This window comes from Macrotis lagotis, chromosome 2, assembly GCF_037893015.1.
Source record: "Macrotis lagotis isolate mMagLag1 chromosome 2, bilby.v1.9.chrom.fasta, whole genome shotgun sequence".
NCBI classification, from domain to species: domain Eukaryota; kingdom Metazoa; phylum Chordata; class Mammalia; order Peramelemorphia; family Peramelidae; genus Macrotis; species Macrotis lagotis.
The window spans coordinates 54443389-54470015 of NC_133659.1; the positions used below are offsets into that span (position 1 = coordinate 54443389).

The 26627-nt window shown below is 38.0% G+C and overlaps 1 protein-coding gene across 8 annotated transcripts in view; it reads left to right on the plus strand.

Annotated features, from left to right (window-relative positions):
- Window positions 1-15828, plus strand: part of UAP1 (UDP-N-acetylglucosamine pyrophosphorylase 1) — a 44067-nt gene extending 28239 nt beyond the window's left edge. For 6 of the 8 annotated variants that reach the window (XM_074221859.1, XM_074221861.1, XM_074221860.1 and 3 more), the window contains 6 exons: window positions 6647-6840; window positions 8541-8681; window positions 9477-9665; window positions 11158-11208; window positions 14221-14287; window positions 15370-15828. In XM_074221859.1, the coding sequence (XP_074077960.1) occupies window positions 6647-6840; window positions 8541-8681; window positions 9477-9665; window positions 11158-11208; window positions 14221-14287; window positions 15370-15462 (735 nt within the window). In that variant the 3' untranslated portion in view covers window positions 15463-15828. The remainder of the gene's footprint in view (window positions 1-6646; window positions 6841-8540; window positions 8682-9476; window positions 9666-11157; window positions 11209-14220; window positions 14288-15369) is intronic. The other 2 variants (XM_074221865.1, XM_074221866.1) reach the window with 2 other exon arrangements.
- Window positions 15829-26627: the final 10799 nt, after the last annotated feature.

Below are 26627 nucleotides of genomic sequence, written 5' to 3' on the forward strand. Positions count from 1 at the left end.
ATCCTGCCTGGATTAATCCTTAGGAGTCTCTACTATGAGTTAGTAGAATAATGTTAACAATCATCTTAGGTTTTAAACTTGTCAAATCTAGATGGCTTCATGAAGATTTTATCTCTGGGGATCATTGGACTTACTGTGGTCCTCTCCCTTCATTTTACAGCTGAGGAATCGGGTCTAGAGAGGAGGGAAACCTGGGGACCCACCCATAAGAGGGTCAACACTGGAATCTCTAGGGTGTCTAACTTATTTCTCAGCACCCTTCAGATGACTTAGCATTCCTATTCATTACTAGGTAATTTTCCATTTTGGGATGAATATTACTCAGGTAGGCTGGCCTGGTTGGGTGTCTTTTCAGACATTTTTTAGGAAGACATTCAAAGTGGCAGATTTTGTAAGGCCTTTGGTTGGAAGAAAAGATGATCAAAATGTGACTATGAAAAGGGTTGATATAATCTTCCCCTTTAAGAACTTTACTTGAATTACTTTCCCTCCATTTGTTTTAAATAGTTTTTACTTTCCTCTTAAAGTGGTTTGAGACTGATAGTAGATATTCATGGCATGCACTAAGTAATAAAGCACTATCCCCACACCTACTCCATCTGGCAAATAAGGCAAGTGTCATCATCATCCCTATCATTATTCCTGATTTACAGGGGAAGTGACTCGCCCATGGTCATATTGCCAGTAAGTAAGTGGCAGAGTCGGTCTCAGGTGACTTTTCAGCACTTTGCCAGACTGATTTCCACATGCCATCTGATCCAGTGAAGATTAAGCTTTGGATCAGTGATGTGTCAAGTTATTAAGTATACACACACACACACACATACATACATGTATCTATGTGTATATATATATATACACACATAGATACATAAACATATGAACACACATAGATGTTTAATATTTATGTATGTCACATTTAGATAGACTTACATGTATGTATGTAGTATAAAACCACCCTTACCCCCAGTCCTAGCCTTCATACAGTTCTTCCTCTTAAGTGTTTCAACCATTCTGGGAGAATCCTAGCCATTCATCAAAACCCTATGATGATGAAAATAAGCATCGTGTTCTATGGAATTTGATATCATTTTATATTCAAGAATGTTTGCTTTATGACAACTAGGAAAAATGAAAACTATATAATGTTTTGTTAAAATGTCATTGGAAGATTTATTCTGATCAGAGAGTGGCACCATGTTTATAACAAGGTGACTCACAGTGAGGGAAAAGAGCAAGGACTCCAGTCAAGGAGGAGAGAATACTTAGACATTTGCTGTGGCATGGCTTTCAACTCCTCTTCTCAAAGGTAGGACCAATAGAGAACATAAACTTGGGCTTGGAAAGTTCTTGAGCATGGACTTGGTCATAGAATCTGACTGGTATCTAATACCAGCCTGGAATAGTTATCAGGGTGGCTGAAGGGTATTTTTTTAAGCACAGTGACCCTCAAATATCATCTAATTTTGAATTATACAGACAAAATTGTAGTTCTTGAAGTATTAAAATCATAGAATATGCACAAATAGAAGCTCGTAGGACTAATAAGACTTCCTTTTTTATCTTTCTAAAAATCTGTTCTTCATAGTTCTAATTGATTTTACTCATATTGATTTTACTTGTTGTTCCTATTTACAGAGGAAGCAGCCAAGATTCACTAATGGAAACAAAATGTAGTTTTCACTTTTATCACTCAGTGCCACTCCTGTTTAATATATTTTTTTTTACTTTAGCATCATACATGGTGCACTGAACTTTCAAGCTAGATGAAATCTTTCAAATAGGTTGTACAATTTAGAGGCTTTTCTGGACCTTATATTTAATTTGGTCTAATTGCCTTCCTCTCACTTTACAGATAAGGAAACTGAATTTCAGAGAAGTCAGGAGGCCTCCATGGAGACCTGTGGTGACAGAGATACTGTTAGACATAGCACTAGAACTTGGGCCTTTCCTCCTTCAAAGTCCAGTGTATCTATTGTCTCTAAGGTCACACAGTGAGTGCCAGAGCTAAGACTGAAACTGAGGCCTTTCTGGCTTCTAGAACATTGTGGTGAGTAGGGAGACACTGACCTTGGATAAGTCACCTTCCCTCTCCCATTAAATACAGATAATGATGGCACCTGAATTCATTAGGTGTTGTTAATACATCAGCTTGTTATTAGTGCTAGTTATTATTTACCCCCAATTCTTTTTTTGCCATTGTAACTCACATTAAAGACTTCTTTTCATGTGGGTTAGACTAGGTGACCACTCAGGTCCAGCTAACTCAAATTATGATTGTTTTATCTCTAAAACAAAGAAATTAAGGTTACTCACAATGCTACTTTTTAATAATTCCACATGTAGCAGTGTCTTTTGGCTTCTTAAATCAAAATGATGTATGTACTTTGCAAAACTCTAATAGGCAGTTTGATGTAGCTTATACATATGCTATTATGTAAGACATATTTCCATTATTTAGTTTCCAATGAAGAAGAAGAAGAAATAGATCAAAAGGAAAAAAATGCCCATGAGAAAGAATAAAATAATTGAAAAAATATACTTCAATCTTCAATCAGAGTCTGTCCATTTTTTATCAGGATAAAGTTTATTTTTTTCCTTTGAGGCCTTTGTACTTGCCTCAGATGTCTCTGTAGTTGAAAAGAGCTGGACCATTCATAGTTGATCATCTCACAATATTACTGACACTGTGTACTTTGTTTTCCTGGTTCTGATCATTTCATTTTACATCAGTTCACACAAGTCTTTCCAGATTTTTCTGAAATCTTCCTGTTCAAGTGATAGGACTTTGATCTAAACCTGGACCTCCTGACTCTGTGCCCGCCCCACCGGGGTCCAGATCTCTTTTTTTTTCCCTTTACCACAGGCATATCTGACATAGCAACCCAGCTATGGAATGAGTCATCATGGGAGGATGAGCTCCTTGCCACCAGAAGAGGTTAGACAAGTTGATCACCTCTCTGGAAGTTGGATTCAGTGACCTTTAGACCCCTTGAATGCTTAGAAGCCACAAAATCAAGGAGAGATTTTTTTGTGATATTTAAAAATGGTTGTTATAGAAAATAATCAAGTAGATGTGAAATATTTAATTTTCTTATCTTGTATCAATATGTTGGCTTTTTAGTGATCTCTATTTTTTCATTACAAGATTATGTAAAAATAAATGGAAACTTTTTCAAAGATCTCTAGGATAGAAATACTGTCAGATAACTCATCTTTGAATACCAGCTATGAATGTGCAAGATACTAAAAAAAGTCCCATAAAAACAAATACATGTCTGTTACCTTTTCATATATATATATATATATGTATATATGTATATATATATATCTTGATACTCTAATGGAAAAAAAATTCTACCTTTTAGAGTATTTTACAAATTTGGGAAAAATGAGAAAAATATGTTCATAATGGTTAGAATACTGGGTAAAATTTAAAACAGTTCAGCTTCACAGTGTTTTATCATCCCATCACTGAACTTGAGCTTACTACTTATTTGCACCTGCTCACCACTGGAAGAAATTGATCATGTTAAAGACACTTGAAAAAGATTTTTGTTACAACAGAACTTATTCCAGATTTTAGCTCCAGGTTGGAAATCTGGACACCAGATGTGAAATGTTACTGTCTGGGAACAAAAGTGCTAAATGTGTATCCAAAAAATGGAGATCCGGAAAGATAGCCAGGAATGTGGGTGTGGATGGATTTTGTTGAGTATCTAAGCAAACCATCTCCCACAAACCTGACAAGTAGCTGCCCAAAGGTTTCTAAAGATAAGGCACTCCCCTCTTTCCCAGAAGACTCCTTCCAGTTTTAGACAGTGTCTTTGAGGGTTTTTTTTTTTATTACATCAAGCCCTAAATTGCCTCTTCACAGTTTCTACACATTGCTTTAAGTTCTGCCCTTTGGATCCAAACAGAACAAATCTAATCTTATGACAGCTCTTGATATGACATACCCCTAAATATTTCCTTCTCTAAGTTAGACATACTCAAATTCTTCATCAGATCCTCATATGGCATGAACTTGAAAGCTTTCACCACCCTGTTTATCCTTCTCTGAAGTTCTCTAGCATATGACTTTTCCTAAAATGTGGTATCCAGGACTCTACACAGTGTTGCAGAGATTGTTCTGGTGCCAATACAATACAATAAAATGACCAATCCCTTCCTTCTGGCTTCTGTTAATGCAGTCTAAGATCACATCAGCAACATGCCTATTTTAAACTAACAGTCCTTTAAAACATATCTTTTTTCATAATCTCTCTCTAGTTTGACTTTTCTTATCTTGTGAAGGCAATTATTTTCAAACCTGTGAACCCCAGTCAATCATCTGAATTCTCAGTTGTTTTCTAGATTAGGTAGACTAATATTTGATTGGATGGACAGTATATCAGTATGCTTTTCTTCCCATAGCCCCACCTACCAGCTCTGACTCTTTTGTCTTCTTTGCCAGTTTGATGAATAAGAGGTAAAACCTTATAGTTCTAATTTTTGTTTCATTTATTGGTGATCTGGGGCACTTTTTCATATGGTTTTTGATGCCTTGCAATCCCTTTGAAATCTGTTCATGTCCTTTGACCACTTATCTATTGGGTAGGTAGACATCAATTCAAAAATCTAAGTTAAGTAGTGAATTCTTGTTCTGCCATATTAATCTCTTCAAAAACTTTTTCACCTTTATTGGAGTCATCTGCGTATGACAGCACAAGTATTCATAGAATTCTAGCACAAGACTTGTATAGAATTTTTAAAGAGGTTTCCATACTATTTGAATTTACTGGTTTCTGTGTTATATATCATTGTACATGTATAATCCCCACCAGATTGTTTACCAGTCTTGGGGTGGAAGAAGGGAAGAATAGAATATAGTACTCAAAACTTTTTTAAAATGTTAAAAAGTTCTTTTATTGTGTAATTGGGGAAAAATAAAAATATACATACACATACATGCACACACACAGACACACACACACACAGACACACACACACACACACACACACACATATATATATATATATATATATATATATATATATATATATATATATATATATATATACAGAGAGAGAGAGAGAGAGAGAGATAAAATATCCTCTCAGTCTTTTCTATGAACTTTTGATCCAGGGCTCATTTCAGACAGTGCTGGTCATGAATTGGCTAATAACTGGACAAAGAGTGGTTTATGAAATATATTTGTCATGCAGCTTTATCTTTTCCTGCAAGTTTGTCTTTCAGTTCAGTGTTGCTCTAATTGTCCTCTGAAATTCCTTCCAGATGAGCTCCTTGGAATCAGGTGGTGAGACTTCACTGCTCCCTTGTGTAACAAGTGGTTCTAAGTGCTACCACAAAGAGAGCTGCTATGAATATTGGACAAATAGGTCTTTTCCCCTTTTTAGGGTTGTCTTTGGGATACAGACCTGGTATTGGTAATATTGTTCACAACTCCACCAATGGTGCATTCAACTGGCTTGTATTAATTATGTATGCTTTTCTAGACTCTTGTCTGAGTGTCCAGTGTTTGGGAATCATAAAACCATCATCATACTTGATATAGATGAGTAGAATTTATATGGGCCTTAGAGGTTGCCTAGCTTCATTTTGCAGTGAAGGATATTGAGACCTACAGATGTGCAACAGCCACCCTAATCATAGCTCAGAAGTCAGGAATGGGGGCAACCCTCTAGGTGGGAATGATGAGAATATATTCAAGTTGAATTTTGTATTTGGAAGAAACAGCATATAAGAAATATTTGGATAACAAAATGAGAATGGTATCAATTCACAAAGCACCTTTCTTTTGTGTTTCTCAAAGAATCATATTATTTCATTTATCTTTTAATTAGCTCTGGTTAGGTTTGGATAGATTTAGACCAATTAATAGAGTAATTTGGTAGCAAGCATAGATTTATTGTCAGGACTGGGATTAAACTGCAGATTTATTTCTAGTCTGCTTTCCTTTAAGCATATGTGTATAGACTTGAATTTTTATGTTTATACATGTAGATTTCAAAAAAATATTCTGATTGGAGATCTCTAATAAGGCGAGCTGACTAGGAAGGAGACAGCTCATGCCCATATCAAATTCAGAAATATTCTATATGAAAACATGTAAAGATATTCAGCTAATCTAGGTTAACTAAATTATCTAATATCGTGTTTCTTCTGCTCTACTATATCACTAGTCTGATATTCCATCATAGTATGTACTTGATTGTGAGTTCTTAAAAATTATTTATTTTAACACAGTATAATCTCTATTAGGTTCTCCTAAGCCTGACAGTCTTTGCCTCAATGACTGAGGTCTAGCCTGACCTTCTTCCAACCTTTTTTATATCCTGTATCCTTTAGTCTGACAACTGTCTGACAAAAACCTTTATGTTTCTTTTAAGAGTCATGTTTTAAAAAGTAAAAATTAAATTATATAGTATCACAAAAAGAAATCTATTCTCTTGAAATGAAATTATAAAAATAAAATTGTCAAAAAATTTTAAACCCAGGGTTAAGAATATTCTGACTCTAGAATTCTATTTTTTATTTCCTTTTTACTGGCAGAGAAAGACTAAAATAAAATCATAGTAAAGGATGCTGAAGCAAGTCAATAGCATTTGAGGATGTTCTCTCTTTTCCTTCACTTGTGGACAGGTTGTGGAGAAGACCAACCCTACAGAGCCTGTTGGGGTCGTGTGTAGAGTTGATGGTGTCTACCAGGTGGTTGAATATAGTGAAATCTCCCTGGCCACAGCCCAGAGACGAAGCCCTGATGGACGGTTGCTGTTCAATGCAGGGAACATTGCCAATCATTTCTTCACTGTGCCTTTCCTGAAAGATGTGGTCAAGTATGGACGTTCCAGAACCCTTCCTCTTCTCATTTACTCTACCTCAGTTCAGCTTTTGTTCCTGGAAGCTTGAAGTAGTAGACCCCTAAATCAGGAACCAGATGCTCAGACTGGCCTCTAACCTATGTACCTATCCATATCCCTCTGTCATATCTATTATCTCAGTGACCTTTACAGTAACACTCTGAGGTAGGAAGGGAGGTTTACCAGCTATATGACTGCAGGTTGATTTACACATTCCAAAATCATACTGTAAAATGGGAATAGTTATTCTTACCCTGCACCTCTGGTAATGAATATACAAAGTGCTTTACAAAACCCTTTACAAATGTAAAGAGTTTTTATTATTACTTAATAATATTTTTTGTATTAGAACCATTTTAGCTAAGTTTTGGGAAGGTTGGCTAGTAGGAGATTGATCACCCGGTGATGAATTTGGACACGATAACTCTTAAAGACCATCAGCTGGTGGATAGAGATTAGAGATCTTCAGAAACACTGAAATATCATCAATATTTGTCAGTTATCAATTAATGTCAGTTATTCTGTCAGTAAATATTAGAATGCTTATCAGACCCTGTGATAAGCCCTGCAGGTTCAAAGAAAGATTGAACACAGGTTCTATTCTCAATCAGCTCATATTTTGATGGGGGAGACAGCATGCAAACAAATTTATACCAAAAAAAGATGTATACAGGAAAAATACAGGAGATAAGCAGCAGAGGGAGGGTGCTGGAATTAAGGGGGGATTTAGAAAGGCTTCATATAGAATATGGAATTTTATCTGGAACTTGAGAGAAGCCAGGGAAGCCAGTAGATGGGGATGAGGAGAGAAAGAATTCTTGGTATGAGGGGTAGCCAGTGAAAATGCCAGAGGGCAGAGTTTTGGGTTTTTTTCAGGGTAAGGAGGACATAGTAATATTTGGGGGCTGTAGGGAAGTTGCTAATGGACAAGGAAAGATTGAGGATTAGTGAGTGAGTGGGGCCTTGGTAGAAGGGAAGATGGAATGTAATGGGATCACTTGTTCATGTAGAAATGTTTGCTTTGGTAAAGAGAAGAGTGACTTCATAATATAAAATGGGTGAAGATAGTGGCAGAAGACATCTGAGGAATGTAAATTGAAGAGGAAGGAAGAGACGTTGTCTTATTCAGATGGGCTTTTGCATCACATCATATTTCTTTACAGATATATAGAGCACCTGTCCTGTAGTCTTGCAGAACTAGTAGAAAAAGGAACAGGTTGTTTTAAGTGAGAAACTTAACATTTTGTAGTCATAATGGGTATTAATAGTAAATCTTCACTCATGATGTTCTAGCTGCTGGAAAGAATGTAGCATTAGACACTTGCCATATGGCACTTTTGTTGTCTGTCCCCAAACCTGGGTATCTGCTTGATTAAATGAAAATATAAAAAAGAAACTAAAGATGAGGTCAGATTCAGGAGTTTCTGCTATATTCTTATTTTTTAATGTGACTGTTATGAATAATGTAATCTTATGAATAGGCAAGTCTGTTCATTTTATAATTTAGAAATGAATTGGAACTTAGTAGTCAGTACTGGATATTTCATTCCTGACAGCTTTGGTGAATGGATCAAGACAAATTTGAATTTGGAAATTTGAGTGACAGATGTAATGCAATTGGATTACCCACTATCCTAAGTCTGAAAGTTGATGACTTCATTCTTTTCCCCACCTAGCATATATGAACCTCAGCTGCAGCACCACGTGGCTCAGAAGAAGATTCCATATGTGGATACTCAGGGTCATCTAATTAAGCCGGACAAACCAAATGGGATAAAGATGGAAAAATTTGTCTTTGACATCTTTCAGTTTGCTAAGTATGTTTTCTGTTATCTCTTACCCTCTGAACTGCCCCAAAGAAACAACTTGATAAGCATATTGTGTCTATGGTACCAGATATGGTTATTTGATTTCACATATTCAATCTAGGCTTACTATGTCTGCCCCATGTGCAACCTCTGTCCTAGCAGTTTGATTGGAATTGTCTGGGTCATAAATTCCCAGTTTCATCATTTGCTTTATCTGGCTGGCTGCCTTACAAACTCAACTTTCTTCTTTTGGTTCTAAGCCTGTGGCTGCCAAGATGAAGGAATGAATGTTTGGTATTTAGGAGATATTTTTGATCTGTGAATAACTTTGTCTCAATGCAAGTTTTTTAAATTGCAAAGCTCTCTGAAGGAGATAACAAATCTGGTTTAAGGTGAGCTTTTCAGAGTTTATATAAGAGAACAAGAACTAACATTTCCCTTGCTCCTAGTAGCTTCTCCATAAACTTGTGAAAGAGAGCCTTTGACTTCTCTTTTTTTTCTTTCTGATACTTTTGATTCAAAACAAATTTTAGCATTATCCTTCTTCACAATGATATGTGTAATTTTTCTGAAATATGCTTTTCATTTGAGACCTGAACATACTACCTCATTTCCATATTGGAGAGAAAAATCTCAAGTTTCCAGTATGAAGAATTGAGACTGCTCTATTGGCATTAATTCTTGTACCATTCTTTTGGGATTAATTTGAGAGTATAATCTTGAAAATGAAGAGCATGGTTATGCTGGGAGATGGCCTAGGCTTGTATTATTTCACAGTAATTGTCCCTTATGGTTCTTCTCCAGGAAGTTTGTGGTATATGAAGTATTGCGAGAAGATGAGTTCTCTCCCTTGAAGAATGCCAATAGTCAGAATGGGAAGGACAATCCTACAACGGCGCGGCATGCACTAATGTCTCTGCATCATCGCTGGGTTCTCAATGCTGGTGGCTATTTCATAGATGAAAATGGCTCTCGCCTTCCTGCCATTCCTCGGTAAGTGTGACATCCCCCTGGGGTTGGATCATCTTTTTTACTTTCTTTTTCCTGTAGTCCATTATTCTCCACCCTTTTAGAAAGGGGGAAATAGAGATGGGAGCTGCTCTTCATGTGAAGAACTTGACTGTGGTGATTGCTGCAGAGAAAAAGAGATCATTATCCAGTTAAAGATTTAACTATCTTGAATCTCTTATTACTAAAATATGCCATCTTTTATTCATTACTTATTGAATATTAGGTGACAAGTATTTTCTTTTTATATTCCATGCACTTTTTTTTTAGGTGGAAGTTTTCTGAAGCCAGGAAGATCTGAGCTCAAGAACGATCTCAGACACAGTATATGAACCTGGGACTTTATGACACAAGTCAGACTTGTGCCTGTCCTCCTTCCCAGGCTAGGGCAAAACTCCCATGTGTCATTGAGAGATGTCTGTCAATCAAAAATAAAAATGCAGTGCAACATAGATAATAATAGGTGGTTTTTTAAGTCAACATGGGACCTCAGTGATCTCTGTTTCTAACTCTTTAAGACTTTCAGTTGCAAAGAAAGTGCCAACTTGCACTGGAAATTTCCTCACCCAGGAGCCCCCTGTAGCCAAGGGAATCAGAGGTTCAGCTACTCTTATCTCCATTCTATGATATACTCTCCACCTTGATTTAATTTCTCTCTTCCAATCCTGTACGTTCTGATTCCTTGGAAGCAGCAACTTTGGTGCGATAGAATTGTGGCTCTTCCAGGCATGTTCTCTGGATCCCATCAGATCTCCTTTCACCCCCCCCCCCCAGGAGATCTCAGAAGATCATGAGCCATGGATCCAAGTCTGACATCCAGGAGCCCCAAGAGAAGGGCATTTCACCATGGTGCCCAGACCCTCCTGGATGGAGAACCCATAGAGCTTAGGAGATTTTCAGAGATAGTAACAAGTGGAAATATTTGGGATCCAGATAAATTAACATGATAGAGACAACCTTTAAACTGCATGGTTCTCATGTTTTATTTAAAACCCTGAGCTATTTCTGGAGTCTGATTACATAGGACCAGACTGCCTATGACTTGACTACCCATGACTTGACTGTCCAGGGTGCTTGTGGACAGCACACACCTGGAGGCTGGCAATGTGCAGGTAGGGCCAGGCAGCCCTCCTGGTGAGGATTGGTGAATGGGGGTCAGACTGGACCATAGACAAAATGTCTTGTGTGATGTGCATTTCATACTGTTGGTGCTCACACTGACATTGCCATTCAGCTCATGGAAAAGGTCAGCAGATTTCAGGGTCAACCAGATTGATCTCTGAGTGTTCTGAAGCACATCATGCTTATGTGTTTATTCATTGTTTTTTTTTGTTTGTTTGTTTTTGTCTTCCTTGCAATTTCAACATTAATAACAAAGTCCCAGTAGGACACTCAAGTGTCTTGTATACTCAATGTCTTTCATTATCATTGTTTTATTTTTATTCATTCCCATTAATGCTTGTTTATTCCCACATAGCCATGCTACAAATGGAAAGTCAGAGACACTCAGAGCTGATGTCAATCACAAGTAAATATACCTGGCTGCCTGCAGTGCATGGTGATGGGGCTATGCTTCCCTGGGTACTAACAGGCCTGGGCTCAGAGTCCTGAGCAGCTGGGAGCTGCCTCTGGGGGCTCGGCTGGGGTACGCCGCTCCCCTGGTGGTGGGCCCCTGGAAGATGCACTAACGTAGACTTGCTGTGCATGATGTGGGGTAGGGGGCATGCTGTACTAAAGAATCTGAGAGGGCCATTCAGGTGGAGGCAAAGTGAGAGCAGGTTCTGACTAGCCATGGCTTGGACTGGTTCAGAGCACTCCACTGAGGCATCACTGTGATCAAAATGACCTTCTCCTCCCAGTCTGGGAGAACTCTTGCTTATGGGGGAAGAGAAAGCGCCACCTCAGAGCAGATGACTCTCATCCGAAACAGAGCTGGTCACCTCAGGGACCTGGATCTCTGGGGAGATCTCTCATGCCTCTTTTCTCCTCTCGTCTCGTACTAGTTTTGCTTTCTTTGTGAACAGAATGAACATTTCATTCCTTTTGATTGACAAGGATTTTTCAGTTAGAACCTGACCGACCTTCTCCAGTCTGATGGGGAGCACAGGATGTGATGAAAGCAATATCCTGGTACCTGAAGAATTACCTTAATCTTTTTGATGTACCCTGAAGATTTTTTAGGCTCAAGTTAGAATTTTAAGTTTTTATGTAAATATAAAATGAATTGGAAAATGAAAAATTTGCAAAAATGGCCTCTTGGGGAAGGAAACTTTTTGTTCTGTTTTTTTTTTTTTCAAATAAGGCAGCTATGAAAAAAACTCCACCCATAGGTTTTCTCCCACCACTGTGACAGTTGAGTCCTGACAAGAGTAGTAAATGTGAATTTTATTTAGATTCCTTTACTTCCAGTTGAAGGGCCATCTACTCCTAATGAGGGCAGTCTGTCCTGTCAGGTGCATCTGTAGATGAGGAAAAGAGCTCATTGTATTGATTTCTTTTAGTCAATGTTCATGGTAGCTCATTTTGATCTTTTAAAAAACTGTTGGCTGTATACTATCTTCTTGGTTTCTTACATCAAATTTCTTGTCATTGGGTTTCAGCAACTGTTATTATAAAAGGAAGCAATAGTTCTTTATATGTCTGTTTTAATAGCTTCTAATAATCTCACCTGAAACAAGAGCTTGAATATCATCTGTAATCATTCATTTTACGCAAACCTTTTCAATACTGTTATTTGGGCCCATTAAGGCTAATTTAAAGTTTCTCCCAAAACAGAGTCATGAGAGGCTGAAATTTTTTTTTTTTGGGGGGGGGTGTCTTAAAGCCAGAGGAAAAGATTGAATGAAAGTGAGGATTAGGGGCTGCTAGGTGGTGCAGTGGATAGAGCACCGGCCCTAGAGTGAGGAGTACCTGAGTTCAAATCTGGCCTCAGGCACTTAATGATTACCTAGCTGTGTGGCCTTGGGCAAGCCACTTAACCCCAATGCCTTGCAAAAACTAAAAAAAAAAAAGTGAGGATTAGTTGAGAGAGAAAATAAGCAAAAAAGGATTAGAGTAATAAGAGGTATTTTTGATGAAAAGGATAAAAAAACAGCAGTGACCTGGCAATATTATCAAAGTGAATGAATCACAGGTGCTAGCACCAACACAGGGTGCTAGGGAAATCTCTTGCTGGAGCTCAGACCTTCCTAGCTCAGAGGGTGGCTCTTAACATTTGGCAGTGCTGTTCTCACTCAGGTCTTCTGAAACCATTAGGATTCGATGTCATGAGGTCAGCAGGAGATGAGATTCTAGTGTTGTTGGTCATTGTTATCTTGGATTAATGTCCAGGCCATAAACCAAGAGACTAAAAAATATTGTCAGCATTATTGGCTTTGATAAGAGTTTATAGTATTTTAGAAATTCAAGGTCTTAAACTAGACTAAATATAAAATGAATTTATTTAAAAGAAATTAGTAAATTTAATCTTGTCATTGCAATGACTTGATGGAGTTAGCCCAAAATTGGATGTAGGCCATTGTCAACTTATAATACCCAGGTTGTGCCACTTCTTTGAAAGGGTCTTTGGTAATAGCCACAGAAAGCTACTTTGGAAGTAAAAATGGCCAATCCTTTTCTTTGTTTATTTGGGAAACCATTTGCCCTTTTATTCCCATCTCTAGAGAAGCAGGAACTGAGAAATAACATAAAGAGTTGTTGATATTTTTGGAAATCCAGAATATTTCCAAATTGTAGGAGAGGATAGGGTGTGTTAATATGAACAAAGTGACTAAGTATTAGTGCCATTGAATATCTTTATGCTATCAATTATCACCAGCATGGGATAGCTGGGAAGGTTCAGTAGATAGAGCACCAGACCTGAAGTCAGGAAGTCATATCTCTCTGAGATCAGCTCTGGCCTCAGACACTTCTTAGTTGTGTGACCCTGGGCAAGTCACTTCACTTCCTGTTTGCCTCAGTTTCCTGCTCTGTAAATTGAGACAGAAAAGTAAATGGCGAATCATTCCTTTGTCTTTGCTAAGAAAACCTGCAAAGGTTGATGAAAATTTGGACAAGACTGAGCAACAAATCACTAGCCTGTGCCCCTGATAGATTTTATGATCAGGATGACAATATATAAGGTAACTTCCCATGATTTTAGCATTTTCCTTTTTTAAGAGTTTTTTTGTAAGGCAAACGGGGTTAAGTGGCTTGCCCAAGGCCACACAGCTAGGTAATTGTTGTGTCTGAGACCGGATTTGAACCCAGGTACTCCTGACTCCAGGGCCGGTGCTTTATCTACTACACCACCTAGCTGCCCCGACTTTACTATTTTTCAATCTAGGATCTGTAGTTGATGTGAAATGCATTCATTGAATGCATTGTGAGTTCAAGTATTCAGGAAATATATCTGTGAGTTACCTATGTTATCTCCCAGACTTCAAGGAGGTTGCAGGTTCTATCTCTTTCCAGTCTAGTAAATAATCAAAGGAGTGGAGTTTTTCATATTGGTGCTATTCTTTCTTTCTTTCTTTCTTTCTTTCTTTCTTTTTTTTTTTAGCTTGAAGGATGCCAACGATTTGCCTATTCAGTGTGAAATCTCGCCCCTTGTCTCCTATGCTGGCGAAGTAAGTTCACATCATACGCACCTTTACACCTCAATTTTTATTTAAGTTTTATATCTATCCACAAAAACATTTTAGAGCATTCAATTGTCAGAATAAGGAGAAATATTCTAAGTGTACCTCGACAAAAGAGAACTGTATTATGGAAGCAAATTGCATTTGTTTTGGATATCCTCAATCTCAGAGACTCTTTGCTTTTGGTGTGGCCCCTTGGCAGTCTAGTAAGGCCAGTGGACCCTTTCTCTGAATAATGTCTTTAAATGCATAAAATTAAAAACATAGAAATATTTAAAAAACCCAATTGTAACAAAATACCTTGATCGAAAAAATTTTTGTTTTAAGTTCACAAATCCCCAAGTTATGAATCCCTGCATCTGATGGATTCTCCTGCCATTAAAACTGTATATCAAAGCCACGAGCATAGTTTGATGCTAGTAAACTACAAGCTTGAGGCTTCTGTCTAAACTTCTGAGCTCCTTCTCTCTACCCCACGGGAGAGCTCAGCACCATACTCTGGACACAGGAGATACTGATGATGAAATGGCCGTGAATTCAGATTGGAAGTCACTGGGGCTTATCTGAGTCTAATCACACTTTAGTTCCCAAACTGGGGTTGTCTTTGTACCTGTGTAATGCATTGTAACTTTAATCCTGAATAATCCAATTGTTTACATGCACAGTGTGTTCAATGTTTTAAGCCTTGTGAATGGATAGGTTCTAGACTTCTTTGGGTACCTTCTTTTTGCCATGTTCCTTGGCAGCATCCCTCAGGGAGTTTGTGGGTCTGCCTTCTGCGACCCTCCTCCTGCTAGGAAACAGCCACGTTGGGTAGTGTGGATGGATGGAAAGAATGATTGCTGTCCTCTTGAGGGTTAGTAGCTGTAATTTATAGATGGATTCCCTCTTTTTAGGGCTGTCATGCTGGACTGGTAAACCTGCTTTGGAAATCTGTATTTCTTCAATTCTCATTGACGTTTTGAGTTTCTGTATGTTAGTCCACCTATGGACACCCTCCCCTCAGTGCATTGTACTGAGAGCCAGCCCGACAGGTTTCTAACTTTGTGTCATTTCTCCTCCACCTTTAGGGCCTTAACAGTTATGTGGCAGATCAAGAATTCCATGCTCCTTTAATCATTGATGAGAATGGTGTCCATGAGCTGGTGAAGAATGGCATCTGAACTATGTGGCAGTGCCATATAACTGCAGAAGTGTCTCCATGTGTAAGGGCTGGCTGGGAGCCAATGTAAGGGCAGTCATCGAAGGCTGACGTTGGAGAGGCCATCAGTTAACTGTTCGCTTGCTGCAGCTACTGAAGAACTCGACACCTAGACTGAGAGCAGACATTTCCTTCTGGCTTTTGGCTCATTGAAGTTGTTATTTATATTTTTATTGTTTATTTTTCCCCCAGAGCAAGGAAACCATTGGCTCTCCAAGGAAATTACCTCTAGTTCAAATACCACCAAAGGTATTTCTTGATGTCTTACTCAAAATTGAAGAACATTTATTTTTGAAGTTGTATATAGTAATAAACCATTACAAATGAATCGTTTCTGGGGTACTAAGTGTGAATTTGATTTTCTCAGATAGTAACTTTTTATAAGAAAAACAAAAAAATATGATCACAAAATAAACTCCTATTCTTGCTTCCAAATTACAGATTTGGAAAAGTTCATTAAATCTTAAACCTCATTACTCTCTGGCTCATATACAAAGAGAATGTACAGCCTGAGATTTTTATGAACTACCAAGTGGTAATATGTGAAGAACAGAGATTCTTCTAGGGGAAACATGTAACCTCATTGAATGGCATAGTCAGGATTTATTTTGCTTGAGGCTTTGGAATTTATATGCAGTACTATCTTGTTCTCCCAGATAAACTTTTTTTTTTGGCAAGGCAAGGGGCTTAAGTGACTTGCTCAAGGTCACACAGCTAGGTAATTATTGAGCATCTCAGGTCAGATTTGAACTGGGGTCTATCCACTGCATCATCTAACTGCCCCTTTATAAACACACACACACACATATGTATACATATATAGAATGTAGAATTTAGAATAAAATAGAATTTAGAATAAAAAATTTATCTGGGAAGTTTTATATATACATATATATATGTATATATAAAACTTCCCAAATAAACTTTTTAAAATTAAATTTTCAGTTCTACATTCTCTCCCTCTCCCTTCTCCCTCCCACACCCCAATTAAGTAAGAAAAGCAAAATCCCACTCCAAAGTTCCTTATATTTTATCAGGTGAACTAACATACTCTTTGGGTAGTCACTAGTAGAGTGAGTATTGAACTTGAATTCAGAATACCTGGGTTCAAATCCTGACTGTGCCACATTAACATGGACTCATAGGAATGTCTCATAGTTTCTTTATTTCATTTTGATGATCTATTAATAAAAGGACAATCATATTTATACTACATAAAATGCTCAGATAATGCTTGTAAAACACTATCAATGTTAGGGTTTTAAATAAATAAAAGCTGCTATTTGATTGAAGTGTTTTAGCAGTTGAAAAGACTGGACACCAGAAATTTTGTTTAGCTCATAGGACTTGTATGATCTAACAGATTTTACCAGCCCACTAAATTGGTAGTCAGATGACTTACATCTTACAGGTACTCCTGGCATCAATCTCATTTCCATTAGTGATAATGGTCGTTTTTAGTATCTTGTTTACATTTTTCTCTCTTCTCTTTCATTACTCCACACAGTTTAGGATATTCTTGATTTTTTAAAATTTTCTTTAATTTATTTACACACTACTAAAATATTCTTATTGTAAGAGTAAAAACATAATGCCCCCTCCCCCCAAAATATAAAACCTCATGAGAAATAAAGTGAAAGAAAAAAATGTGTGTTCTGATACCATCAGCTCTGTCTTGGGTGAATCCCATTCTTTATCATAAGTCCATCATAGAAATTACTTCCACATTTTTCCACAGTTGCTGTTGGTGATTATAATTCCCTCCATCCATTCCTCCCCACTACCATATGATATTCTTTAAAAGGAAGAAATAGAATTCTCATATGAAGAGAATATCTGTTCATATCTCTATGGGTAGGTGGAATTTGGGGGTGGTCCAAGTAGTTGCAGAGACCTGAAGAGCAGATCATATTGAATGTGAATTAATATTAGGGAGAGAATTAGGAACCTTATACATATGGCAGGTACCATAGAAATGTCAAACTCGCAGGCATGTGAGCAGCCACCTGAAAACAGAAGAAAAAGTATTTGAGGTATGTTGAACAAAATAAGGTTAATCTGTGAAGTTTTTAAAAAGTTAATATGCTCCCTGCGGGACTCTATTTCTATTTCTATTTGAATTGCTACTAGTTTGGAGGTCATCTAGTACACTCCTCTCATTTTACCAATAAAGAAACCCAGAGAACTGAGGTCACTGGATAATATATAGCAGAACAAAAATATGAACCTGTGTTCTCAGCATCCTAATTCGGCCCCCTCCACTTTTTTGCTGTATACTTAATCACTTCCCAGTTTTTAAAACTCTGCTAAGAGAAATTATGGTCACATTTATGGAAGCAAGAAGAAAAAGATGGGAGTTTCTTTAATGGGGGGCATACTTTCAAAATGACACTAATCTTTCTCAACCTCAAACTCTGAGTTGGAAGGGACTTCTTGTCTGACTCTGAACTATTTGGGTTTTTTTTTTTAGCAAAGATCCTGGGATGGTTTGTCATTTCCTTCAACTCATCTTAACAGATGAGGAAATTGAGGTAAACAAGGTGATGTGACTTGCCCAGGGTCCCATAATAAGTATCTGAACTCAGATTTGAACTCAGGAAGATGAGTCTTCATGGTTCCAAGTCCACCATCACATTATAGTGATATCTAGCTGCCTTGGAAGGATCCTCAGAGGAATATCTAATATCTTTGACAAGAAGAGATAGAAGACTGTAGACTGTAACAGTAGGGATAAGATACCCGCTACCCCCTGAGACAGCCTATTCCACTTTGGGAGACTTCCCTAAAAAGTGTTGAGCTGAAGTTTGTCTCTGACAACTTCAACCACTTATCCCTAGCCCTGCCCTTTTGGACTTTTAGCTATTTCAAGATGGATGAAATGTCATACTGGTCTCATCTGGCTTGGCATATGCATAGTATAAGAGGGAAAGAGGATGGAAACAGGTTAATTCTTTAATTCATTGCTTATTTCCCTTTATTGTGCTATATATTTACCTTTCTCTTTGCCTTTTCTTTCTGGATTAGATTTGCAAATCTCTGGGCAAATAGATTTTCACTGGGTTTTAAGCTCCATTCCTGGCCAAGGGTTTCATCCTTTTATCCTGAACTTCTGTAACTGTTTGCCTCCCATTCCTTCTCAGAAGCTACCTTTAGTGAACAGCAGTGACCTCTTGCTCAGGACTTATCATAGATGGACAACTGGAGGGAAATTTAATCACCCTAATTCCCTCATTTCACATCTAAGGAGGTTTAAAATTTGGGGACTTCCCTCCTCTCCAATAGATCAGCTATTAGTGGACAACTGATATGACTCACCTGAGGCCACATCTAGGGTTCTTTCCAACCAGATCACCCCTACTTTTAGAATAAAGCCTAGCCTACGCCTACCATGTATAAATTTTGTTCCTATGTAGCTCTTACAGGCAGAAGTACAAAGTAGACTAACTTGGGTCACTGGGAAATGCTCATAGTCTTCTATGCTTTCCCAGATTCTTAACCCTCTGTCATTCTTGTTGGTAACTCTGGGATAAAGTTTTATCTGTAGTCAGTCTTGTTCCTAAAGCTTTATCCAATAGTTTTTTCTCCCCCATTAGTGTGTTCCTGATTTCCTAGATCAGCAATTAGCAAGTTCCTTCTGGAAGCAATGTAAATCGTCCACAGCAGACAGTACTGGACCTTGAATCAGAAGGACAAGCAGTCAAATTTGGTTTCAGATAGCTCCAAACCCTGTAACCCTGGGCAAGTCACTTAACCACTGTCTGCTTCGATTTCCTTAACTGTAAAACGAGAATAATAATAGTACCTTCCTCTCAAAGTTGTTATGGGGATCAATTAAGATAGTACTTATTAAATCACTTAGGACAAGTAGGCATTTAATGCTTCTTCCCTTCCTTCCCTGTTGTCTCCAAGAAGGTTTGATAGGAATTGAACTTCCAACTGCTTTTCCCTGTTCTATTTTCTTTCATTTTATAAAGTTTATCTGAAATTGGCTACAATTGCCTCTTTGATTCTTATTTCTGAAATAGTATGTTGGAGAACCTATTGTTTCTAAGAGAACAAATGAAATATTAGTGGAAGGAGACACAGAACAAAGTTATGGGAGAACCTTTGAATCCCTTCTCTGCATCTTACTACTTGCAAGACTTTGACTTAATCCCTTGGTCTTCCCTCAGCTCAACATCCTCATCTGGAAAATAAGAAGATTAGACTAGAGAACTGCTAAGATTCCCTTCCAGTTCTAAATCAATGATTTTATGAAGCATCCTGAACTTAGAGCAAAGGATACCATGAAATCATGCCCATTTGGGAGAGACATAAGTGATTGTTTCCCCCTAAATCTCCTTTCCCACAGACATTGAGAATTATGAAACTTGCTTTGCAAATTGTGTGTGTGTGTGTGTGTGTGTGTGTGTGTGTGTGTGTGTGTGTGTTTGCTCTTTCTTCTTAGGTCCATTTCATATGAGAATGAGATTCAAATGTTAATCACTGCCTACCTCCTTCCTCCTTGTTGTATAGACTTGTCCTTGGCCACTCCTATTATGGGAGATCATTTTATCTTCTCTTTCCAAGTATTTTCCTCTTCTCCTTTTCCTTTCTTCTTAAGACCATCAAGAACCCATTTAATTATGCACTTCAGAGGGGACACATTATCTTTCCCCTATGTTAGAATAGTCATTGGACTTGCCTTAAAGGAGAATGCCCATCCCTTGCCTGGTACAAGTGGGTCTTCTAAGCTGGAGTTGCTCTGCATCCTCATCAACGTGTGGATGGAAGCAGCTTCCTTTGATTGATTATCTAACTAAAAGGTTCTATCTTTAAAAGCTGAGCCTGAGACAATCTCTCTCTCTCTCTTTGACTTGTGTTCTCTCTCTGAGTTCCTGTTGTGTCCACAGGATGAAGATAACAGTTTCCCTTCAGTATGGGTACCTTGAATTGAAATGCTAAGAGGGGAAGAATTTCCTTCTCCTAGACCCTCTTTTACCTTGGCTCCAAGGAGCAGACCTGGGAGTATTTGTTTCTGTTCTGTTTCATTTGTCTGCAGTAGACAGTATTGGACCTTGAATCAGAAGGACAAGAGTTCAAATTTGGTTTGAATACCAAAGGAGCAATGGGGACTTTAGAGCTAGGGATGGCATAGTTAGCCAGCCCAGCAAGAGGTCCTAAGAAGACTGAGTTCCTGGGATTTGAGCCTGGGTGGGGAGGTTAGTTTGGAACAGGCACTGGATTAGAGGAACTGTGAATCTTACCCCTTGTCCTCAGAGTGTTGTGAAAGGGGAGAGAGGATTATGCCTCCTCTCTGTTGGGGAAGTAAACTTGTTATTCGTGATTATATCTTTGTGATTGTATGTTTGTGATTAAATATTTGAGTAAACATTTCCTTGTAAAATAGAATCTGATGGTGGGTGTCTATATGGAACCAAAATTGCAAAGGACTGTGGGAGCTGGTGCTGATGGCAGATTGCTTATACACACCCCAAACCCCTTTAAAGTACCTAAGCATCATAGGGAAAGGGTGAAATATAACCTTCAGGCAGTTGGGACCAGGGTTTGTAGTGTCACATTAATCAATGCTTATTGATTCACTGACTAAATGGCTTGAGATGACAGACCATCTAAGCACGATCTGCGTGGCTGCTCTGGAGATCTCAGCCTGAATATATACTTACATACATACACACACACACACACACACACACACACACACACACACACATATACATATATATGTACACACATACCTTTTGCTTCTCGCAGTATATTAGAAATCATTTTTCTGAAGCTGTTGCCAACATCCCTGTGACCGACCCACCCTAACCTATTAATTTGTAGACCAGCCAAGGGGTTGCCTTGGCTCATAAAAGCTAGAGGAAGCTGGGAAGCAAGCAAGGAAATAGAAAGAAAGAAAGAAGAAAAAAATAAAAAGGAAAGGGAAGGAGTAAAAACAGCTTGAGAAGGAATTTGTGAACACCTGTGAAAGTGAAATGTCCCCTTGGAGTAATGAGAATCAAGTGGGTAACTTAAGCAGACTTGATTACTTTATTTCAACTTTTTAATTTTATTAGCACATGCAGTATAAGCTAGTTCCTGTGAGTCAGACACAAGTCATTAGTTTGAGGTTTGTCCTAGGTTGGCTGTGCTTATTGGAGACTAATCGTTTCTGCCCTAGGTTGGTCCAGTGCTACTCAGCAGAGGGCAGTAGACCCACATAGTATGGGAAAAATGCTCCCCAGAAACAACCTAAAAGTAACGTGTCAACTCTATGGAGCTGGAAAGAGTCCTTAGGGTCAACCAGCCCAGACCTGGCTCCCTATAACCCCATTTTTTGGAGTGGATTTGTTTTTTCATTGAAACAGGGAACTTCCACCGAGGAAACCCCCTTTTCCATTGCAAAGTGATTGGCCTAGGTTCATGGAATCAGTTTGGAGAAGAGGCAAGCCTGGAAGCAAAATCTCCCCTGTCTGCAAGGATGGAGCTATATCTGCTGCCCTGCTTTACCCTTCCTCAAGCCTTTCTTTTAACAGATGAAGAATCTTGAGGCCCAGGGGTGGAGGGGGGGGGCAGGTGTAAACTCAGACTTTCTATTTTTCCATCCAACTGTTTTTCCATCTTCACTTTTTGGTTTGATTATGGGTTTGGGAATGAGGGTCCTTTTTCTTTATTGGATCAGAAGGGATTTTGTTTTGTTTTTGTTGCCATAGTCAATATAGGAAGGCATCCTGCCCTTCTTTAAGTTTTAGCTTAAGTTTATAAACCAGTCTAGGCAAATTCCCAAGATGGCAAAGGGCATCCTGGTCAGAGACAGCTTCCAGGGGAAGCCTAGGAACCCCTTCTGAGAATATTTTTATTTTTTAACTTGAAGGAATGCTAAATTTAATTTAAAGATTAATGATAATAAAGATGTATTTTTTACCATTTATATTCAATGATCCCTTGAAAATTATCTTCCTGAAGGGGAAAAAAGATCAGTTATCCCATAGAATTTGCCTCATTGCTCTCTAGGTATTTTTTTTTGGGGGGGGAGCAAGGCAATGGGGTTAAGAGACTTGCCCAAGGTTACACAGGTAGGTAATTATTAAGTGTCTGAGGTCTAAATTTGGGTCCTTCTGACTCCACTGTGCCACATAGTTGCCCCTAGAACTTTTTTAATTAGCCTTCTTAAAGCTGTGATTTTCCCAAGTTCTTATGGGATCAGAGAATGTTAGACTGGAAAAGATTTGTAAACTCTTTTAGTTCAATCCTCTCATTTGACAGCTGTGGAAAATGAAACCTACAGAGAAATGACTTTCCCAGGGCATAAAGACAGTAAATAACAAAACTCTTATTTGAATCCAGATTCTCTAATTAAGAATCCAATGTTTTCCTCCTCTGAGACCTATTTAGAGAAAAAGAGTTTGATTCTTTTTCTGCCTTTAAATATGTTTTGCTGTGTTTCCTAAAAAAATTAAAAATGGAGAAAAATTAGCAATTTTTAAATAATTACTTTTGAATTTCTTTAATAGTCCTCAGTTTCATATTTCATGATGAGTAATAATGAAATAGTAAGGCAAACTGTGAAATTCAATTTAACTTCAAGACTGCAATATGCTGCCACATGACTAAAGTCAAGCTGACAACTTGATTTTTTTTTTCCTGTTGATCTGGAAAATTCGTGGGGGGGAAGGTGTCTGAGACTACCAGCCTGGCTGAGTTAGCAGGGACAAATTACAGCAGAATTTGTCTATTTAGATCCTGACTTGGATTCCGGGAAACCATTCTTCCACAGGCCTGGTGCTAGCTCTATTCATCAGTTCTCCTAACAGAGAGGATATTGGGTACAAAAGAGATCTTTTGTAACAAGGTCAAGGGGGAAAAATGCTCCTCTGAAATTACTGAAGAGCACCTTCTTCCTTATTTCAACCCAGGGTTTTAACTTTAACCTCAAAAGATCTAAACCCCCAAGAGAGATTTGTCTTTTGATAACTCTGTAGCAACAATTATTTGCTGACAGTTTTAATTGCTAGAAGCTAAAATGTTTTGTTCCTCCAATTCTACTTGGAGCAGAGAGTCTTTACCTGGAACTCATGGATAATTTTCAGGAGATCTTTGAATATAAAAAGGAAAATATATCTTTATTGTTATTAATCTTTAACTAAAATTTAACATGTCCTTCAATTTATTTATTTAGGTTTTTGCAAGGCAAATGGGGTTAAGTGGCTTGCTCAAGGCCACACAGCTAAGTAATTATTAAGCGTCTGAGGCTGGATTTGAACTCAGGTACTTCTGACTCCAGGGCCAGTGCTCTATCCACTGCGCCACCTAGCTGCCCCATGTCCTTCAATTGAAATTTTAAAAAAAAGTAAAAATATTCTGAGAAGAGATTCCTAGACTTCACCAGACTGCCAAGAGGTCCATGATACTCTTTTTTTCCCCCATGATACTCTTAAAGGTGAAGAATTCTTTTGAGTAGGAGGATGATGGGTTTCAAGCTTTTAATTATGACCTAAAAAAAGGGAGAAAAAATTCACTGGCAACTTCCCTTGATTTTGTTGTTGAGTTGTTTCAGTCATGTCTGCCTCTTTGTGAGCTTATTGGGATTTTCTTGGCAAAGATACTAGAATTTGTCATTTCCTTCTCCAACTCACTTTATGGATGAAGAAACTGAGGAAAATAAAGTGACATGCCCAGGTCACACTGGTAGTAAGTGTATGGAGTGGATTTGAACTTATGAGAATGATTCTTCTGATCCATCCATTGTACCATTTAGCAGCCCATTCTCTTTAGAGAACAGTCCAATATGATAGAATCCATATCTTAGAAGCCATAGAATCCATCACAATGCTGGACACCTTTAGGAAGATGATGATGGTGTTGTCCTTCATTCTTTTTTTTTTTTTTAGGTTTTTGCAAGGCAAATGGGGTTAAGTGGCTTGCCCAAGGCCACACAGCTAGGTAATTATTAAGTGTCTGAGGCCTGATTTGAACCCAGGTACTCCTGACTCCAAGGCCAGTGCTTTATCCACTATACCACCTAGCCGCCCCTGTCCTTCATTCTCAAAGAAGACCATGACATCAGGGAAGTGAAACCATGGCAAGCACATGAATTAGATTTTGAGTGAAGGGTTTGCTGTGTCAAAGTCTCCAGCCTCACTTTCTCCTCCAGAGTCATCTGGGTCCAGTGGCCAGATATGAATCAGGACAACTGGAGATGGCCATGGATGTGAGGCAATCAGGGTTAAGTGACTTGCTCAAGGTCACACAGCTAGTAAGCATCAAGTATCTGAAGTCAGATCTGCACTCAGTTCCTCCTGACTCCAGACTCTATCCACTGTACCACCTATCTGCTTCACTACTCAGGAAGGGTATCGAAAACAAAACAGAAAACATTGTGACGCTCTGCTGCAAAACCCTAGCTTATTTATCTGTACTGAGAGTATTATATAGGCATTGCTATTTGTTTTACCTAAAAACCTAAACTGGCAAGATGTGACAATTAAAGGTGGGACAGAGAAAGTTAGTTGAATGTTCAGGGTTCAATCTTAGGTCTGCTGCTTAATCCTCAAGAAAGTCATTTAACCTAGCTGTGTGTTTCAGTTTTCTTCTCTGTAAAATGAATGGGTTAGATCAGAATATGTAAAATGTATGGATTAGATCAAAACACCTCTAAGGCCCTTTTCAACCCAATGTCTATGACACATTGACTATAATAAAAGAATAATATAAAGAATGATATAGACAACAAACATTTATTAAGTGCTTCTTACTGTCAGGCACTGAGATAATAAAAAAGTATTACTTTCACACTTGCATAAGCCATAAAGAATTGCTTTCCTTCTCAATGACGGGGATGGGTAGAGAGGGAGGAAAGGAGAGCATTTGCAACCCAAAAGTTTTAAAAATGAATGCTAAAAATTGTTTTTATATGTAACTGGAGCAAAATAAAATACTAATTAATTTAAAAGAAATGAATTCTAAAGTAAGTATTACTTTCAAAAAATAGTTATAAATTTTTGAACCTTGTTATGATAGAGTTTATTAAAAAGTTAGATAAAGTCATGGTTCATAGGAAGTTGGTTCAGTGAATAGAGGGCTGTATCTGGAATCAGGAAAGATCTAAATTCAAATCCTGTCTCAGACACTTACTAGCTGGGTGATACTGAGCAAGTCATTTAGCCAGTCTCAGTTGCCTTACATGGAAAATCTACAGGGTTGTTATGATGATAAAATGGCACACTAATTATAGTGCACTTAGCAAATATTAGTTATTATTATTATCAGAATGAGGCTGAACAGAGATGTAAAACATGATGTGAATACTACTGGCTTTTACTATTATTAGTGAAAGAGAGCCCTTGGAGTACATAATGTTAAAATTCTGAGTTTGCCCTGATCTTCCAACACTGACATGGGAGGAGATAATCTTTTTTTTGTGTGCTAAATATTCCTTGGATCTGAAATAGGATAAAATTCTGGTGTATTCCCATTCCATCAATTCTGTTTTTTATGAATGGTGCAGATATGGATAAATTATCAACCTGATTAAATATTAGAGGAATCTAGTTGGTAGGAGATATTTAGATGACCGCCTATGCCCATCCTTGTCTACACTGGGGCTTAGTTAGAGCTTGATATGACCTAAAGTCATCTAGTCCAACCTCCAATTTCACCCAGAAGGAAACTGAGGGTCAGAGAGGCAGAGGAGTGATTTGCAATGTGTTACTGAATGAACCATACTTTGTATGAATGATAATTCTCTTTAATTAATGAGTTTTGGCCCTGCTTAGAATAAAAATCTCTCTGAACCTCCATTACCTAGAACAGAAGAACTTATCAGCCTTAGAAATGTCCATTGAGGATTTGTGGTATGATAGTTCAAAGGCAGTGAATTGATAGCCAGTCATATTTGCAAAGTGAAAACGTCTTTGGATCACAGGCTTGAGGATCTGACAATCTATTATTTCCAGTGGAGGGATTGTGTCCTCATTGCCATACACCAGAAGATCTTGGCTTGAATCCCATCTCTGGTTCTATTTCTGATTCTCTGTATCTCTGTTTGTAAAAATAAGCACAATAATACATTCTTTAGAGACTTCACAGGTTCAGTTTGAGGGTCAAATAAGATATCTTGAAACATTTAGTAAATAAAATTAA